Raw genomic sequence first — 19,375 nt, forward strand, 5'->3', positions numbered from 1 at the left:
ATATTTTTGTCCTCATTTGCCTCCTCTACCACCATGGCTTCAACATAGGTGTCCCTCTGGGCCTGTTGACAAATGCAGAGACCTGTCAGATTCACTGAATCAACAGGCAGAGGCAATCTCCTAAGTTCTACGATTTTTTTCTCACCAGTACCCTATTGTGAGATGGCAGCTCTAGTTTTATCAGCTAGAATTTTACATGGAGACCTGCCAGACCATCTTCATGTGTGATTTAGCCTTAGCTGGTAGGTTTTAGTCATAAAGGGGGACTCCTTCAACTACAAGATATGTTGGCTAAATTTCAAGGTCTAAAGAAATAAGAAACAGGCAAAGTAGATGTGATGGCACCTTGAAACCAAGCCACATGTTCATTCTGAGAATTATCATTTATGTTAAAGACATAAGAAATTGATTTGCAAATCTTCACATGGAAAACTGTTTCAGTGCAGATGGCTCTAGCATAATTTTACTAATGGAAGAAATAATTGAAAGGGATGTGGAAGACAGCTTCAGAAGAAACTACAGGAGAAGTTATTTCCCAAAACAGTGGGAACAATCTCTAGTTTTCAAAGCCTGTGCACTGTTTTGATCTCATACTGCTTAAATCCACAGTGAGTTTGTACTCCTCAAGCCTAGAGCTCCAACCTATAGCGGGTGGGAGCTCTACCTAGAATATCATTTAACATGCATTTCTTTTTTTTTTTTTAACACCTTGTCTTTATTGAGTTATAGTCATTTTACAATGTTGTGTCAATTTCCACAGTAGACACAATTTTTCAGTTACACATGTTCACACATATATTCATTGTCGCATTGTTTTTCGCTATGAGCTACCACAAGATCTTGTATATATTTCCCTGTGCTATACGGTATAATCTTGTTTATCTAGCCTACATAATCCCTGACAGTATCTACAAATTTCGAACTCCCAGTCTGTCCCTTCCCATCCCACTCCGCCTTGGCAACCACAAGTTTGTATTCTATGTCTAGGAGTCTGTTTCTGTTTTGTATTTATGTTCTTTCTTTATTTTTTTTAGATTCCACATATGAGTGAACTCATATGCACTTCTAACAGTGTTTTCTTATAGTAAGAACTGTATTTGTTTTTTCTTTGAAGAGATATTCCTTTTTCCACATTGTGTTGAAATGGTTGGCTTGAGAATCAGACCTAGAAAGTCAGTGATTGCTTCCTAGTTGTAAAAAATAAACACCTTGAGGTCCCCATTCCTGCTCCTAAGCCCCCCAATGGAGTCTGATGCACTGAAGTACAAGGAAACCAGACAGGAACCCTGGGCAGAAGCACTCTTTCTGGCTCCGTAAAAATGTGGAAAATTGAACTGGCACTGTGTTTTACAGTAAATTGTATGAGTAAAATGCCCAGAGAGCAAGAGTGCTTCAGATAGTTTCTTTTCTCATGGGATTGTGCTCAAGGATCTTTCTCTCCGAAGGTCACAAGGAAATCACCGTTCCAAATCTGACATCACATCTAACAAGAAAAAGACAAGTAAGAATGGCATTGGGAAACTTTTTGTTCACTCTAATATTCTTGATTTCTTGGTCTCTAGGTCGCTGTACTGCCCCAGATCCTTTTCAGTTTGCCAAGTTGAAAATCCCAACCAATGAATCTGAGTTTCCCATTGGGACCTCTTTAAAGTATGAATGCCACCCTGAGTACCGCAGGTACTCATTCTCTATCACGTGTCTAGCAAACCTCACGTGGTCCAGTGTCGAAGATGTCTGTAAACGTGAGTAAACCCTTCCTGGATAAGTCCCATGTTTATCAAAGTATCTGTAGCATCTTACTATGTTTTTTTACCCAGTTTCAAAATAAGAAAAGTTTGTTAGTTAAACTTGTTCAGATAGGTGAATGTAAGAGTTCTTCTTATGGGTCATCCCGAAAGATTGGTTGAAATATTTATGTCATGAGAATGTTTCAAGGAATATTTGTGTGTGGGAAAAGTCCATCTTTAATGGGCAAGTAAATACTGAATTACTCCAAAGCAGGAAAAAAATTTCAGGAGAGAAACTGTTTGAATAAGAAGGTAAGATAAAAAGTTTTATACTGGTAGGCTACAAACTCAAACATAATGTTAATATTTGGTTGAGAGATTTGAGGCAAATATAATGCGGTATTTTCTAACGTGGTGGTGGGAGGAGGCTGATCTTGAGGAGTCTGGTGAAGCTCCTCAAGTTGGCAAAATCTGTGGCTCCCTAGAATTTCATATGCGTTTCGGGAAGCTGCAGTCAGGTGGGTACTAACGTGTTATGGACTAACAAGAGTTCATATGACACTTCCTGGCTCCAAATTCTGTTTCTTTTTCAAGGAAAGTCATGTGAAACTCCTGCAGATCCTGTCAACGGCGTGGTGCACATAGACACAAACACCCAGTTCGGATCCAGAATTACTTATTCTTGTCACACAGGGTGAGTTGGCAGCAATATCACTTGGGTCAAGAGTTGCAGAACAACAATACTACCTTCTGGTCACATCTCAGAAAGGAAAGATAGGCTCTTACCATCTGTTCTTATCAAGGTTGAACATAGGTGCTTAAGTTCTGATGGAAATGAACAAAGATACAGGAAGATTCCAAGGAAAATCTGTATCATTGCTAGAGAACAGGGCAGTGCATACAAGAAAAGTCAGGTATTCACCAGGTAGAAAGGAGGAAGGTGGGGAAAGTGCATGGTCAAACCACATGAAATCCTCAAACCAGAGGAGACATTGCTGGAAGAAAGGGAAGGCCATGGAGCAAAGAGGTGAGAAAGCAAATCTTAAAGGTAAGTGCACTATTTGACTCCCAAGGCTGCCATAACAAAGTGTCACAAACTGGGTGCCTTAGGACAACCTCAGAAATTTATATGCTCATAGTTATGGAGGCCAGAAGTCCAAAATCAAGGTGTTGGCAGGACGTATTCCCTCCAAAGTCTTGAGGCAGGTTCCCTCCTTGCCTTCTCCAGCTCATGGGAGTCTCAGACCTTCCTTGGCATGTGGCACTGACTCCTCAGTTTTTGTCTTATGGGCATCTTCACTCTGTCTCTGTCCTCGCATGGCGTTGTCCTCTCTGTGTGGTCCATGTCCAAAGTTCTCTCTTTTTAAAAGTATGCCAGCCATATTGGATATGGGCCCACCCTAATGACCTTATCTTAATGTGATATTATCTTCAAGACCCTATTTCCAAATAAGGTCACATTCCTGGGGGTTTCACGTCAAGGCTTCTACATACCTTTTTGGGGAGCACTAGTCTACCCATAACAGAGCCCCTGTGAAAATGTCAGGTGTAAAGGTTTCCCTGGGCAGCGGACCCACCTTCCATGCTTACTCTTGCTCAGCACACAGTGGAATTTCAGCCTCTCACCCATTGTAGCATCTGAGCCAGTTAGAGAATACAGGACAAATGTGGACTGCCATGATAAACACGGAAAAGAAACTTGTGCCTTCAGCATATTTGCCAAACAAGGCCTTACAGAGGGTAGTACCTATAAGGTGACAAAGTAAATTTAGAGTAAATCTATATACTTGTCACTGCTCTGAACATTTCTAAGTGCAATCTGTAATTTAATTACTGTTCCCTGTTTATCCTGTAATACTGAACATGGGTGAACACTTAAATGGTACAGAACAGAAAATCATCAAGTTTATGGTATGTTATAGGAAATTAAGGTAATAAGAATCAATATGAAGAATGAGAAGGAATTTCCACTTACAAAATAGAATTCCTTTCAAGAAATAGGTGGCACTTTTAAAACAATCTCCTGTTTATTTATTTAACCAGATCCAGTTGCACACTGCTTCTATGAAACTAGTTAGGAAATTGAGAATGTTTTCACATGAATTTAAACCACAATTGTCAAACTAAAAATATTTGTGATAAACACACTGAATATTGCAGAGAATTAAAAGAGAATGTAAGAAGAAAAATTAATCAAATTCTTCCAGAATTCAGTAGAAAAGGAGAAAGAGAAGATATGTGTGAAAAAGTACAAGGATTCAAATTCCATGTAACAAAAATTGCAGAAGGGGAAACAATAAGCCCTTAGCATTCCCATCACTAGGGAATGTCCTTCCGTATTTCAGAGATAATAATAACAAAAACAAAAAACTTCAAGAATCCAGAAAGCAAATTAATAAAGTTATTTAAAAAACCTACATAATAAATTAATTTATGCTGACATCACATTGATCTTTCACGTGGCTAAACTGCAGAAGATTTCCTCATAAGCCAATCTGGTAGTCACGTCAGGGGGCTCCAGATGTACATTCAAGTATAAACAAGGACCCCAAACCACACCTGTATACTTCCAGGAAGCATAGTTATGGAGAAACAGAAAAAGATAAACTCAGGCAGTGTATGAGCATTTTTTAAAAAAGGAGAATGATAAATACCAGTGAGGTAGAATATTGGCCAAAATAAAAAAGACAAAAACAAATTTAAAAACACATGATCAAGTATTTTAACAAAGTAATAAAATTAAATATAATGACAGAATGAATTAGTACCAAGTAAAACTTTTCTATGTAATCATAATGTAATAACAATTTCTAAAGTCATAAAACATATCCATAAACTAGAAAATGAGAAAAAGCAAAAGAACACACGCTAGACTTCTGTTGCAGAGGAGACGGGCAGACTATACTTATTTGAACACCAAAATTGAGAAAACAGGTTTAAATTCATCCATTGTGTATATATATAGCATACACATATGAAATGAAATTTTTAAAGGAACATACTTGGGTGTTTAGCTTCCAAATTACTAGAGCACCCAAAAGATGTTCAGCTGTGTTTCATGTAGCAAATGAGGGGGAAGGGAAAGCAGTAACAGAGATTATATCTGTCTGTTCTGTCAGAAATAAGCCCTAGTATGTTTGGGGCAGACATCCTTACCATTGGACATTATGAAGGAGGCAGTGATGACAAAAGCAAGATCAAATATATCATTTATGCCAGCAAAGGTGGATAGTTTAATCTCCCTGCCAAAAAACAAAAGCTTCCACATGGGATCAAGTGTCACAATCTTGACATATTCACAAGAAACATGCCTAAACTAAAATTACATAAGGGGTTTATACGCAATATGTGTATATATGTGTATATCAAGAATATGCAAAATAAATTTAAATGGCAAAACATGAGGGGAAAAAACAGACTTTAAGAAGAAAACAGATAGGTCTACAAAAGGATTGTTTTATATTGGCACTTGATTCAATCTGAAATGAAAACAAGAAATTAAGAAGCAGTGGGAGCCATGAGCAGTTAGAAAGGCAATATTCCTTTCAATAGTGAGAGGATAGAAAAACAGATGTAGGAAAGCCAGATAAAATGGATGGAGTTTCGGCGCGTCCCTGGACTTCTCTCAGATTGGAGCCTTTCGGCTGTGCCATGCAGGCGAGCTGAGCAAGTTGATGGGATGTGTAGAGCACAGTGATCTTTCCCCTTTTTGCTTTTAGGTATCGACTCATTGGTCACTCATCTGCTGAATGTATCATCTCAGGCGATTCTGTCATGTGGGACACGGGGCGACCAGTTTGTGAACGTGAGTTGAAATCTCTTTCCCCGTTTATTCCGTGGTCAATCCTAGAGCTGCCCCCTAGAATTACAAGGAACACATTTCATCCCTCTTGGCAACGGGATCCTCCTGATGGTATTTGAAGAAAACACTCATATCCTTCAAAGTGTTCACGATGTTTCAAGCTTCCGGTTCCTCCTGGTTTTTCCTTATCCTGGGGAATCATTTATTTTATTTAGTTTAAACAGTCATGTTGAACTCAATTCGAATAGTCCCAAATGTCCCTTTGTTGGTTGAACACCTTCCAGTTGAAGGTGACTCTCTTTAGTGAAGTAAAGGAGCACAACATTGGTGAAGGTGTCCTGCGTCTTCTCTGCCAACTCTTACTCCCAGGTCATGTGTTCAAGTCCTGGGCCCTCCCTGCTTTCTTCTTCTCTGTCTGAACAGTGACAGGCCATATTTCCTACAAGTTGTTTGGGCTATGAGATTCCTACACTGTGAGGCACTTAGAGGAGGGAGCAGCTGCAAATTCACAAAGAACATAAAGAGGCTGTAACGCTGGGTTTGGTGCTAATCTGAAGAAGTCTACATTCTCCAACCCAACTGGTAGAATTAGTGGTAAGAAACTTTCTCACAGGCCAGTACTCAACATGTATCAAAAACCTTAAGGGGTTGCATGCTTTTAATTCTGAAATTCTACAGTTTGAATTATTCCTAAAAAAAGTAGTCACCATGGGTTTTTGCAAGGATTGATGTACAGATGTTACCTACGTTATTATTTATGAAAGTGAAAAAGTCAAAAGAATCTAAATGTGGAGCATTTTATGAACACTGTTCTGGAAATCATCTGCTAAAAGGAATAAGGCATATGTTCTGTTTAAAAGAATAGATTAAAATATGCCTGAATGCATAGGCAAGGCATGGAACTCTTCCAAATGAAATCAGATAATATATTATTGCTCTGAAATATTACTCAGCAAACCGAGAAACAGAGATATTGTAGTAAAAACTAAGTGAAGGTGTGTATATTAAAGATTACACATTAAGTAGTCAACAGTGGTTCTTTCTAGCAACGGGCTAAAAGGTCTTTTATAAGTTTTCCATAAGAAATATGCATCTTCTTAAATATACCTTTAAAAGTAAAAATAAACAAATGTGTATTTTGAGGTATACCTGCCAAGAAAGACAGAAATATTTTATACTCTCTGGAATGATCTCAATGCCAAGCAGTTATCTGTTACTTGTAGATTAAATTAAATTTGCCTGTAAAATGACCTATGCTTCATATCTTGTTACTAGCAGCGTTTTCAGTACATTTTTCCTGATTCTTCAATATGCTGCCTCTTCTTGAGTCAATATTGGCAAAATATATCTTTATTTCTAGTATCCTCATTTTCAAATTTATTAGCACAGAATAAAACAGATATTCAGCTATTTTTATTCCTTCTGAATCTGTGACTGTTTGCCATGTGTATTTTTGTATGCTTGTGCTCTATTTTTCATTTCTTGTGCTTCAGTTTGGATTTTATGTATTTGATAATCCATTTTGTATGCAGTACTGTATTAATAACCAATTGAAAATTAAACTGCCTTCAACGGAGAGGGAATTGAATTTTAAAAAAAAGAGTTCAGTAACATGTAAAAATTCTCATTTATAATGAAAAGTATATGGACTGTATAATATATGAGTACATTTATTGAAATAACCCAAATTGAGAAGAGCAGGAGTCATGATATTGTGGTTATCTAGTCTGCAGTTGTGTGAGCAGACGTCTGTATGTTAGTAAAGATTAGAGAAGAGCAGAAGTCTTCTGAATATTGCCATTTGGGTCATTTTTCTAAGTGGTTAGCAAAAGTCTAACTGAATATATCTTTAAGAAATTGGAGTTTTAACTTGCTGTCCTTTTTCCCAGGTATTCTTTGTGGACCACCTCCAGCCATCGCCAATGGAGGGTTCATTAGCACCAATAGAAAATATTTTCCATACAGAACAGTGGTGACCTACCGCTGCAACCTTGGAGAGAGAGGGATCAATCTGTTTGACCTCGTGGGTGAGCCATCCATATACTGCACCAGCGAAGACAATCAAGTTGGCATCTGGAGCGGCCCTCCCCCTCGCTGCATTATTAACAAGTGCACGCCTCCAGAAGTTGAAAACGGCATCAGGATATCTGAGAACAGAAGCTTATTCTTTTTACATGAAATGGTGAGGTTTATGTGTCAGCCTGGCTTTACCATGAAAGGACCCTCCACTGTTCAATGCCAAGCCCCAAACCAGTGGGTGCCGGAGCTGCCCAGCTGCTCCAGGGGTGAGTGACTGAGGCTTTGAAGGGGCCCCTAAATGACGGGAGTTGTAGGAGGATGAGGAGATTAGTGCTTGTTCTGGGGAAAAGGATGTGTGGTGAGTGGTGTGAGTACATTTGGGGAGAGGCAGCATGAAATTAAAGGGATGTGTGCACATGTACCGATGTGTGCACTCGTGTGTATGTGCTTTCATTTGAGAAGCAAGATTTAATTCATCAAGGAAGGGGACATTAGGGCCTCTCCTACTGACCAATTCTCTAGACACAAGACCAACTCCAATATCTCTCAGTTATACTGAAGAATGATGAGGACTTTCTGGATAGCTTGGTAGTAATCTGGTCTACTCTTTACCACATGCCTTTAAATTGTGTGATTCTTACATCCGTGTTACAATGAAATTAGTTTAGCTTTTCAGAGGTTTAGTAAATTATCTAAATTATGTCCTACTGAGTGGCTTACCCAGGAACAGGCTGCAGTGTGTCAATCCAGAGGCGGGATGCTCTGCTTCTTGCCACACTTTTATCAGCATTTATCACAGAAAGAAAGTAATATATGAAGAAAGATAGCATAGCCTCAGAATAGGGACAAGGCTCTTAGAGGTTGTCTGTTCTGCTCCACCTCGTACATTTATTATTAGGAATCTGAAAGTGAAACTTTCTTGCTCAAAGTCAAGCAGATTTTTCTTTCATCTTTTTAAAAATTAAAATATAGTTGTTTTGCAATGTTTTATTAATTTCAGGTGTATAGTGAAGTGATTCAGTTATACATACATACATATATGTGTGTATATATGTATATATACACATATAATTTCTTTTCAGATTCTTTTCCATTTTAAGTTATTAAAGATATTGAATATAGTTTTCTGTGCTATACAGTAGATCACTTTTGTTCATCTATTTTATATATAGTGGTGTTTATCTTTTCCTCTCAAAGTCCTAATTTATCCCTCACTGGCCCCATCCTTTCTTTTTGGTAACCATACATTTGGTTTCTGTGTCTGTGAGTCTGTTTATGTTTTGTCAATAAATTCATTTATATCTCTTTTTTTTTTGGATTACACATGTAAGTGATATCACATGATATTTTTCTTTTTTTGTCTGACTTTTACTTCACTCTTAGTATGATAATCCCTAGGTCCATCCATGTTGCTGCATATGGCATTTTTCATGCTTTTTTATGCCTGAGTAATATTCCTGAGTGTGTGTGTGTGTGTGTGTGTACACTCCATATTTTTTTTAACATTTTTTATCGATTTATAACCATTTTACAATTTTGTGTCAAATTTCAGTGTAGAGCACAATTTTTCAGTTATACATGAACATATATATAATTCATTGTCACATTATTTTCTCTGTGATTACCATAAGATCTTGTATATATTTCCCTGTGCCATACAGTATAATCTTGTTTATCTATTCTACATTTTGAAATCCCAGTCTATCCCTTCCCACTGCCTACCCCCTTGGCAACCACAAGTTTGCATTCTATGTCTATGAGTCTGTTTCTCTTTTGTATTTATGGGTTTTTTGTTTGTTTGTTTCTTTTTTAGATTCCACATATGAGTGATCTCATATGGTATTTTTCTTTCTCTTTCTGGCTTACTTCACTTAGAATGACATTCTCCAGGAGCATCCATGTTGCTGCAAATGGCATTATGTTGTCAGGTTTTACGGCTGAATAGTATCCATTCTATAAATATACCACTTCTTCTTTATCCAGTCTTCTGTTGATGGACATTTAAGCTGTTCCCATATCTTGGCTATTGTAAATGATGCTGCTATTAACATTGGGGTGCAGGTGTAATTTTGAAGTAGGGTTCCTTCTGGACATATGCCCAGGAGCGGGATTCCTGGGTCATATGGTAAGTCTATTACTATTCTTTTCAGGAATCTCCATACTGTTCTCCACAGTGGCTGTACCAAACTGCATTCCCACCAGCAGTGTAGGAGGGTTCCCTTTTCTCCACAGCCTCTCCAGCATTTGTCATTTATGGACTTTTGAATGATGGCCATTCTGACTGGTGTGAGGTGATACCTCATTGTAGTTTTCATTTGCCTTTCTCTGATAATTAGTGATATTGAGCATTTTTTAATATGCCTATTGATCATTTCTACTTCTTCCTTGGAGAATTGCTTGTTTAGGTCTTCTGCCCATTTTTGGATTGGGTTGTTTGTTTGTTTCTTATTAAGTCATATGAGCTGCTTATATATTCTGGAGATCAAGCCTTTGTCAGTTTCATTTGCAAAAATTTTCTCCCATTCTGTTGGTTGTCTTTTGTTTCACTTATGGTTTCCTTTTCTGTGCAGAAGCTTGTAAGTTTCATTAGGTCCCATTTGTTTATTCTTGCTTTTATTTCTATTGCTAAGGTATCCTGTTCTAGGAGAACATTTTTGAGATGTATGTCAGATAACATTTTGCCTATATTTTCTTCTAGGAGGTTTATTGTATCTTATGTTTAAGTCTTTGATGCATTTGAGTTTATTTTTGTGTATGGTGTAAGGGTGTGTTCTAGATTCATTGTTTTACATGCTGCTGTCCAGTTTTCCCAACACCATTTGCTGAAGAGACTGTCTTTATTCCATTATATATTCTTGCCTTCTTTGTCAAAGATTGGTTGACCAAAAGTTTGTGGGTTCATTTCTGGGCTCTCTGTTTTGTTCCATTGGTCTATATGTCTGTGTTTGTACCAATACCATGCTGTCTTGATGACTGTAGCTCTATAGTATTGTCTGAAGTCTGGGAGAGTTATTCCTCCAGCCTCTTTCTTTTTCTTCAGTAATGCTTTGGCAACTCTATGTCTTTGGTGGTTCCATATAAATTTTATTATGATTTGTTCTAGTTCTGTGAAATATGTCCTAGGTAATTTGATAGGGATTGCATTAAATCTGTAGATTGCCTTGGGTAGTGTGACCATTTTAACAGTATTGATTCTTCCAATCCAGGAACATGGGATATCTTTCCATTTTTAAAGTCTTCTTTAATTTTATTCATCAATGGTGTATAGTTTTCTGTGTATAATTCTTTCACCTCCTTGGTTAGATTTCACCCCATCTTCCTGATTCACCCGTTCATCTGTTGATGAACATTTAGGTTGCTTCCATGTCTTGGCCATTGTAAATAGTACCGCTGTGAACATCGGGTGCATGTGTCTTTTCCAGTTAGAGTTTTCTGTGGATAATTGTCCCAGAGTTGGATTACTGGATCATATGGTAACTCTAAAAACTCTTTAGTTTTTCAAGAAACCTCCATAGTGTTCTCCAAAGTGGCTCCACCAATTTGCATTTCCACCAATAGTGTAGGAGGGTTACCTATTTTCCATACCCTCTCCAGCATTTATTATTTAAGACTTTTTGATGATGGGCATTCTGACCGTTGTGAGATGGTACTTCCTTGTAGACTTGATTTGCATTTTTCTAATAATTAGTGGTGTTGAGCGTCTTTTCATATGTCTCTTGTCCATCAGTATGTCTTCTTTGGAGAAATGTCTATTTAGGTTTTCTGCCCATTTTTTTGTATGAGGAATTTGGATTTTTCTTAATATTAAGCTGAATGAGCTGTTTGTGTATCTTGGAAATTAATCCCTTTTCAAACGCTTCCTTTGCAAATATTTTCTTCCATTCAGTGTGTTGTCCTTTCACTTTCTTATGGTTTTCCTGCTGTGCAAAAGTTTTAAATTTAATTAGGTCCCATTTGTTCATTATTGCTTTTATATTTCTATTTTATTTTTCTCGGAAACATAATCAATAAAATATTGCTGGAATTTATGTCAAAGTGTAATCTGTCTATATTTTCCTCTAGTTTTACAGTATCCAGTCTTACATTTAGGTCTTTAATCCATTTAGATTTTATATTTGCTTAGGGTATTAAAGAAAGTTCTAATTTCAATCTTTTACATGTAGCTGTCGAATTTTGCCTGCACCACTTATTGAAGAGACCGTGTTTTCTCTATGGTATATTCTTGTCTCTTTTGTCATGTATTAATTGACCATATGAGCAAGGGTCTATTTCCAGAGTTTCTACACGGTTCCATTGATTTATAAGTCTGTACATCTTTAATTAACTACAGCTTAGGTTGAAATTCAGATGAGTTCTGATGGTACCCGAGCACACACCCAAAGGACTATGAGTGGAGGCAGCCACTCCTTGAGTCACACACTCTCTAATAAATGTGCCCTCTCCTTACACAGACAGGCTTGTGTAGTGGAATTTGTTCTTGATGACTAGTCCTGTCTTCTCATGCCACAATAGCTGGCTTATGGGTGGATGGGTAAATGCGGCTGATACCTAGGGACAGGGATGGAGCTTACAACCTTTCCACCCACCCACATCAGTCTCTTAAAATCACTGACAGAGCAGCTGGAGGACAAAAGACAAGAGATATAAATAAGGATTGTTACTGCGCTTTGATCATAGAGGTGCAAGCAAAGAGTTAAGGGGAAATCTTTTTAACAGATTTAGGCTCAGGAAACCTTCTCATGACTGGAAAGATAAAGGCTTAACTTGGATTGCCACTTCAGCACATAGGTGGGTGGGGTAGCAGCCCACCAATACTTATTACTCTGTGCTGGATAATCAGCAGTGGAAGAAGGGACCCCATGCCTATAAACTTAAGAATGTGTTTTAGGGCTGGTCGTGGGATAACTGGGTTCTAACCACCTACCCCTCACTATCTGTGAGGTTGTTGGCCATACCTCTTCCCTACTCTTAACTTCCACATGGAAACAAGGGGGCTCTGGATTATCACTGGAATTCCTTTGTTATATCTGATCCTCTTTAATCATGAGCCTCTAACTCCTTGGAAAAGCTGAAATTTAGGAAAAGATATTTCCCTATAACTGACAAGTACTTGACTGTTCTTTCCCAGTATGTCAGCCACCTCCCCAAATCCTGCATGGTCATCACAGCCCCAACGACAAGGATGACTTTTCCACTGGGCAGGAAGTGTTCTACAGCTGTGAGCCCGGCTATGATCTCAGAGGGGCTGCTTCTCTGCGCTGTACGCCTCAGGGAGACTGGAGCCCGGCAGCCCCCATGTGTGCAGGTGCCTACATGCTCAGCCACTCTGACATTTTTAGCTTTTGTTTTTATTGTCCATGTGCCAGTGTTATGTCTGTATGTTCTTCTTTTTCTCCAGTCAAATCATGTGCTGCCTTGTTGGACCAGCTCCCTAATGGCCAAGTGCTAGCTCCACTTAATCTCCAGCTTGGGGCAAAATTGTCCTTCGTTTGTGATGAGGGGTGAGTGTGAAGTTGCCTGATCTCCCAGGCACTGAAATTGAGGTTTATTCAAAAAGGGTAGGTTTAGTGTGACTTAAAAAAAGGGAAACATTCAGGGATGCTAAATTTGGGGAGTGTATATAGGAAAGAAATGTAATGAATAGGTAGAACCAATAATATATGAAGTTAAAACTGAGACATAAATTAAATAGTAGGTTCAAAGACCAATAAAACTACTAGTTATGGGTATATATAGATGATACATAAAGTGAAGAAATTATATTTTCCAAGCAGGAAAGCAAAATAAGAAATTTGAAGAGTTCCAGAATAAGTTTTATATATGACAAAAAGCTTATTAAAATAACTAAAATCATTTAATACTTATTTCAGAAAAAAGATTAATCATCTAAAATGAATTTTGTAATAGGAGTGAAAGTATATGAATAAGCATTTTTTAATCCAATCCTGTGTCACCTGGTTAGTAATGGGCCAAGGGCTCTGAACTGAGATCATGGTGGCTGATGTTAATGTTTTCAGTAAGATCATTAACTTGTTTATGTGAACCTCAGACTCCTTACACTGTGCACACCTCTCCCTGAGAAGTTCCAAAAATGAGCAACAAAGCACCTGATCTCAAAATGACCCACAGAGTCCTTGGCAGGCATGAAATACAAGCACCCAAGAAAATTTAGGAGCCATCAGGATCCAACGTACATTGAGAGTTTTGGATGACTACCTGCCAAAGTCCTTTCCAATCTCCTTTTGTTTCCCCTCTGGATGAGTCACACTTCCATAGCCCAACATGCTGTTGTGAGCCTTCTGCACAAATGTGTCTTAAATGTTGGCACAAAAGAACAATCTTTATTCTCCTTCCAGTTAATCTCTGCTCTTCCAGTCCATACTGGGAGCTGTTTTACTTGCTATTCCAGCATCAGCACTGGAAGGCTGTTGCATTTTGATAGTGACTTTGAGCACATTTGTCACCTTTATTAGGGAATGACCAGGGAGAGATTGATTTCTCTGAGTCTGGGTCCTGGATGTAGGAGATGGCAGCCTTCTTCAGTTTAGCCTAGGACTACAGTATTATGTAACCAAGAGACTGTGCTAAGGACATTCTCCTTCAGTGGAGGCTGTGACTTTCCCAGATTGATGTGGCATCTAAACCTCTGTCACCTACTGGCTTCAGATCCTCCAAATGCTGACATCTTGGCAAACAGGATGGCATTTTGGCTGAGAAACTCACCTATCCACTACCATTTTCTTCCTTAGATTCCAGTTAAAAGGCAGTTCTGCTAGTTACTGTGTCTTGGTTGGAATGGAAAGCCTTTGGAACAGCAGTGCTCCTGTGTGTGAGCGTGAGTAGAGGGGCTGGCACCTCATGCCAATCTCTCCCTGTAGTCTGTTTGATAATTTGACCCATGGCCTCCCAAGCTGTGGTTTTTCTATCTTCTAATCTGAATTATTGCTATCAGTAGCTTATTTTCATAGCGTTTTACTGTTAGTTAATTTGTTGTGATGCATTTTGTTGTGCATCATGTGTTTTGGGAACCGTCTAATCAGTCTCTGTCATTTTGAATGTTACATGCTTTGTGATAAATCTTCTCATATTTTGCCTCTAGTTCAGTAGAGACTAGAGAATGTAAAACTTTGAAAAATTTCTTTTTTTCTTCATCCCTTCCATCTTTCCTTTTGTTTTTTGTGCCATCAAGGTGCAATCATTCTACAATTTTCTTACATATTTTCTAATATACAAATAAGACACATTCATTCCTTTAATCATTTATTGAGCAGATACTCTGTGCTTAACGTTCTTCTAGGCACTGGTGTTATAGTAGTTAACAGGATGAGTGTATTCCCTGTGCCCATGTTATTTATACTCAAGGGGGAGATGGACAAAAGAAAACAAATTAAATAATGTGGAGATGATAGATCAGAGCAATGCAGGAATGAGGAGGATGTGAGAAGCAACATTAGATAGGGTGCATTTTAAGAGTCTTTAAACTCTCAAAATATGCATGTCAATAAATTATGCTGAAAGATTCAGAAATAACCTCTTTGAAACATGAATTTTCTGTATGCAATGCCTGCACTGATTTCTCCTAAGCTAGCTGTTTGTCCGTTCCTTAATAGAAGATAGGAATTTGCTTCATCTCTTGATCCTAAAGATTGGAATTTGTAAACATTCTTAAACAATCAAATTTTACTAAAAATATTCATGTTGCTAGAAATCTGCTCAGTCATCAGATGGTGCTTTTTAATACTAAAACTTTACAAAAAACATAACATGTATAGACCCTTGCTACCTGAGAAACTCCACAGTCACTGAAGTAACATGACAGATGGCTGTCATAATGGCGTGCCTTTCAGGTCAGTTATTGATTGCACTCTTTCTCTTATTCTTCTCGACTCTTTCTAGTTTAAGTAGCTCCTTCCAAATCCCAAGCCTCATTAGAACCACCAGTTAGAAGTGAGGAAATGACTCTCTTAAACCCCCAAGAAGAGCCCTGAAAAAAAGCAACAATTTGAAGCCTAACAGAAAGTAAAGGAAAAATAATAAATCATAAACAAATCTATGCATTTAAAAAAAAAAGCAGTGAATCATTTAGAGTTTTTACAATGAACCATATTTGTTTCAACTCATTGTGACAGCACTGTTGTCATACTCAAGACTGATGATCAGCATTGATAAGCTATCACGGAGAGATTTCGTCTGTTTAAGGTGATTAGTACACATGAAATACTCTGTAGAAATATTTCCCGAGAATGTACGCACCTTGGAGGACAGACTTCATCTGTGCTCTTTGCCTGTCCTGAATCTTTCATACCAGTAGTAAAACCAAAACTTTTACTGCTTCATTAAAGGTGTCAAGTTCCTATTATCCAGAAAACTTAAAAATCTGAAAGATTCAGGATAAGCAAGTTCTTTTGTACTTTTTCATTAAAAAAATACCCTGAGCCTGAAATCTCATTTCATTTTGTCCATCTCATCAAAAGCCGAATGTACGCTGTCGTAGCCTTCGTGTTTTTAGGTAGCACCAACCTTAGCACCCTGTCTGTAGCGTACCTCTGGTGAGACTCTTCAGTGAAACTTAAGTCTTTTGTCTTCTTTCCAGAAATTTTGTGTCCAAATCCTCCAGACATCCTTAACGGGAGACACACAGGAAACCCTCTGGAAGTCTTTCCTTTTGGAACAGAAGTGACTTACACGTGTGACTCGCACCCAGAGACGGGGGTGATCTTCAGCCTCACTGGGGAGAGCACCATCCGCTGCACCAGTGATGGTCACGGGAACGGAATTTGGAGCAGCTCTGCCCCTCGCTGTGAACTTCTTGGTCAGTGCTCACTGCCCCGCATTCCAAATGGCTTCAGAATATCTAAACCAGACTCCAAATTTCTGTCATTACAATGTGCTGTTTATTTGTGCTTCTGAACCAATTAAATGCCAAATCATTAATAAAGTGTTTTAAGATATATGAACATCAATCAGCAAGTCTCTGATGCTCTTAGCTTCTAGAGGGCTGGTGAAAAGAGAGGGAGTCAGTGGGTGATGGCTCTAGTCCTAGTCAGAATTAGAAAAAAACTTATTTTCAAAATGTAAGAATTGAAAGTAAATATCTGTCAACCTTAATATAAGTTATACTGTCTTTATAGGATTTGGAGAGAAGCAGAGGACAGGAGAACAAAACATGCCAAAATAGCTTTTTTTGTTTTTCATGTGTTGTGACATGTGGGTTTTTTGTTGTTGTTGTTATTTTTAATTTTTTTAAAAATTGAAGTATAGTCATTTCATAATATTGTGTTAATTCCTATTATACAACATAGTGATTCAATTATGTGTATGTGTATGTGTGTGTGTGTGTGTGTGTGTGTGTGTGTGTGTGTGTATGGCTTTTGATATTCTGTTTCATTATAGGCTGCTATTTCATTTCATCAGTCTCATCAAAGGCCTAACGTATATTGTCATGGCCTTCATGTTTTGAGGTAGCACCAACCGCAGCACCTGCAGCATACTTCTGGTGAAAATACTCAGTGAAACTTCGAGCCTTTTCAGATAGTATAATCTCTAATGGGCACATGCTAGTGGAATTTCCCCTCCAAAGGTTACAAAGAAATTATCTTTCCGAAACTAACAGTTTCTTGTGATCAGACATCAAATCTAACAAGAAAAAGACAAATAAGTATGGCATTGGGAATTTTTTTGTTCACTCTGATGTTCTTGATTTCTTGGTCTCTAGGTCGCTGTACCACCCCAGATCCTTTTGAGCTTGCCAAGTTGAAAATCCCAACCAATGAATCTGAGTTTCCCATTGGGACATCTTTAAAGTATGAATGCCACCCTGAGTACCGCAGGTTACTCATTCTCTATCACGTGTCTAGCAAACCTCACGTGGTCCAGTGTCAAAGATGTCTGCAAACGTGAATAAACCCTGCCTTGGAGCAGTCCCACGTTTATCAAAGTATCTGTAGGGTGTTCTTTTATTTTTCCCAATTTTAGAGATAAGATAAATGTGTTTGCTAAATATGTTCAGATAGGTGGATGTAAGAGTTGGTCTTGTAGGTCATCCCTAATTATCTGCTAAAATGTTAATGGCATGAAAATGTTTCAAAGAGTATTTGCAAGAAAAGTCCATTCTTTGTAGGGAAGTAAATAATGAATTACTCCAACTACCAGGAAAAAAATTGTCAGGGAGAGATAAACTGTTTGAATAACAAGGTAGGAAAAAAATTTTTATACTGGTAAGATACAAGGCCACAAGTAAATTTAATATCTGAATAAGAGATTAGAGGTCCAAGGAAACTGGAACCCAGCAGCGTCTGGGTGTGCAAGTGCCTGTACTCTTGTCTGGTTTACAGATCAATCTCTTTGTCTCTTACTTGGACATCTCACTTATTTTTTTTTTCCCCAGTGAAATCTTGTGCTGACTTCTTGGACCAACTCCCTAATGGACGTGTACTCCTTCCACCTAATTTCCAAATTGGGGCCAAAGTGACCTTCATTTGTGATGAAGGGTGAGTGTGACCTAGAGCAGATACTAGAGACACAATGCTGGAGAGTGACTCTCTTGGATTCAGGAATTAATCCAAAAAGAGAGGCTAACCTGTGGAAGTACCTGGGGAGACTATCTTCTAAGCAGTTTTGAAATGTGTCAAGACTCAGGGGAACCACTACTAGGAAATAAAGAAAATGGCACATGTAATTCAATGTCGAGTATGCACATAAATGTAGACACCGACCTTGAATTCACAGTTGGAACTTGAAGTAAACAGGAAGATAGTTGTTTGGAAGCAGAAAAATATACTTCTGTGGGAAATTTGCTAATAAAAAATTTGACATGTAGGACAAAAATTGTTTGCAATGTGATAAATCAGGCAAGGGTTGTTTTAGGAAAGTAAAAAACTAATCAATAGTGGAATTCATAGTAGTATATGGGTAAGTACTTTGAATCCAGTCATATCTTTTTGCATCAGGAGTGTCTGACATTGGGGTCCTGTTGGCCAATGTTATTGTCTCAGGTGACATTATTAGTTGTTTCTGTGGCTCTAGCACTCTTGTTAGTGTACACTGTCTGTGGGAGGTAACAAGACTGGGCAATACAGCAGTTAATTTTAATAATTGCCAGGGAGTCTTTGACTTTACAAAGTCTACCACCCAGAAATGATCAGCAGATTTCAGAAGGACAACAGGATCCAATAATAATCCGGTCATTCCAGGGTGGCAGAGACTTGCATGAGCCTCTTTCTGGCCATTACAACTGCAGTGGCAAGAACAATGCCAGGTCTCTTTCCAGGTGTTCTCTGCTTTGCTCACCCGGATCAGGAGCTGTTCTTCCTCACGACCCACTAAGGAGGATAAGAGGGGTGTCAGGGGGCTGTCTGAGGGATGGGGTGTGAGTCTAGAGCACAGGGGAGAGTCCAGCCCAGAGTTCAGGGACTTCTGGGGTGACACTGGGCTATGATGTCTGTTTGACTATTAAGTGTACAAGTTCTGAGTGCTGTGCTCATCACAGTCTACTGTGATTCTTTAGAATAACTTGGCTTCTAAATTTCTGCCAAGTACTGAATTCAGGTCCCTAATGAACTGACTTTTAACTGGGCCTGAGCCTAAGAACTAAATGATGGTTAGTCTGAAGTGAGAAAACTGAGCACCCATCAGAGAAGAGGTGAAGGAGAGACGGGAATTGCTCACACATTTGCTACCCCCTTTTTTCCTTAGGTTTCGATTAAAAGGCAGCTCAACTAGTCATTGTGCCTTGGTTGGAGTGAAAAGCTTTTGGAACAGCACTGCTCCTGTGTGTGAACGTGAGTAGAAAGAATAACTCTGCAGCCTAGATAGCTTCCCTTATTTT

At 38.4% G+C, this 19,375-nt stretch overlaps 1 protein-coding gene across 1 annotated transcript in view; it reads left to right on the forward strand.

Moving 5' to 3' along the window:
• Positions 1-19,375, forward strand: part of LOC105098600 (complement receptor type 2) — a 101,538-nt gene that overhangs the window by 71,132 nt on the left and 11,031 nt on the right. The window contains exons 31-40 of the mRNA XM_064477133.1: positions 1,563-1,742; positions 2,322-2,421; positions 5,447-5,532; positions 7,419-7,814; positions 12,677-12,853; positions 12,947-13,049; positions 14,298-14,383; positions 16,142-16,360; positions 17,936-18,038; positions 19,243-19,328. Of these exons, the coding sequence (XP_064333203.1) occupies positions 1,563-1,742; positions 2,322-2,421; positions 5,447-5,532; positions 7,419-7,814; positions 12,677-12,853; positions 12,947-13,049; positions 14,298-14,383; positions 16,142-16,360; positions 17,936-18,038; positions 19,243-19,328 (1,536 nt within the window). The remainder of the gene's footprint in view (positions 1-1,562; positions 1,743-2,321; positions 2,422-5,446; positions 5,533-7,418; positions 7,815-12,676; positions 12,854-12,946; positions 13,050-14,297; positions 14,384-16,141; positions 16,361-17,935; positions 18,039-19,242; positions 19,329-19,375) is intronic.

This window comes from Camelus dromedarius, chromosome 21 (assembly GCF_036321535.1).
Source record: "Camelus dromedarius isolate mCamDro1 chromosome 21, mCamDro1.pat, whole genome shotgun sequence".
Lineage (NCBI taxonomy): Eukaryota > Metazoa > Chordata > Mammalia > Artiodactyla > Camelidae > Camelus > Camelus dromedarius.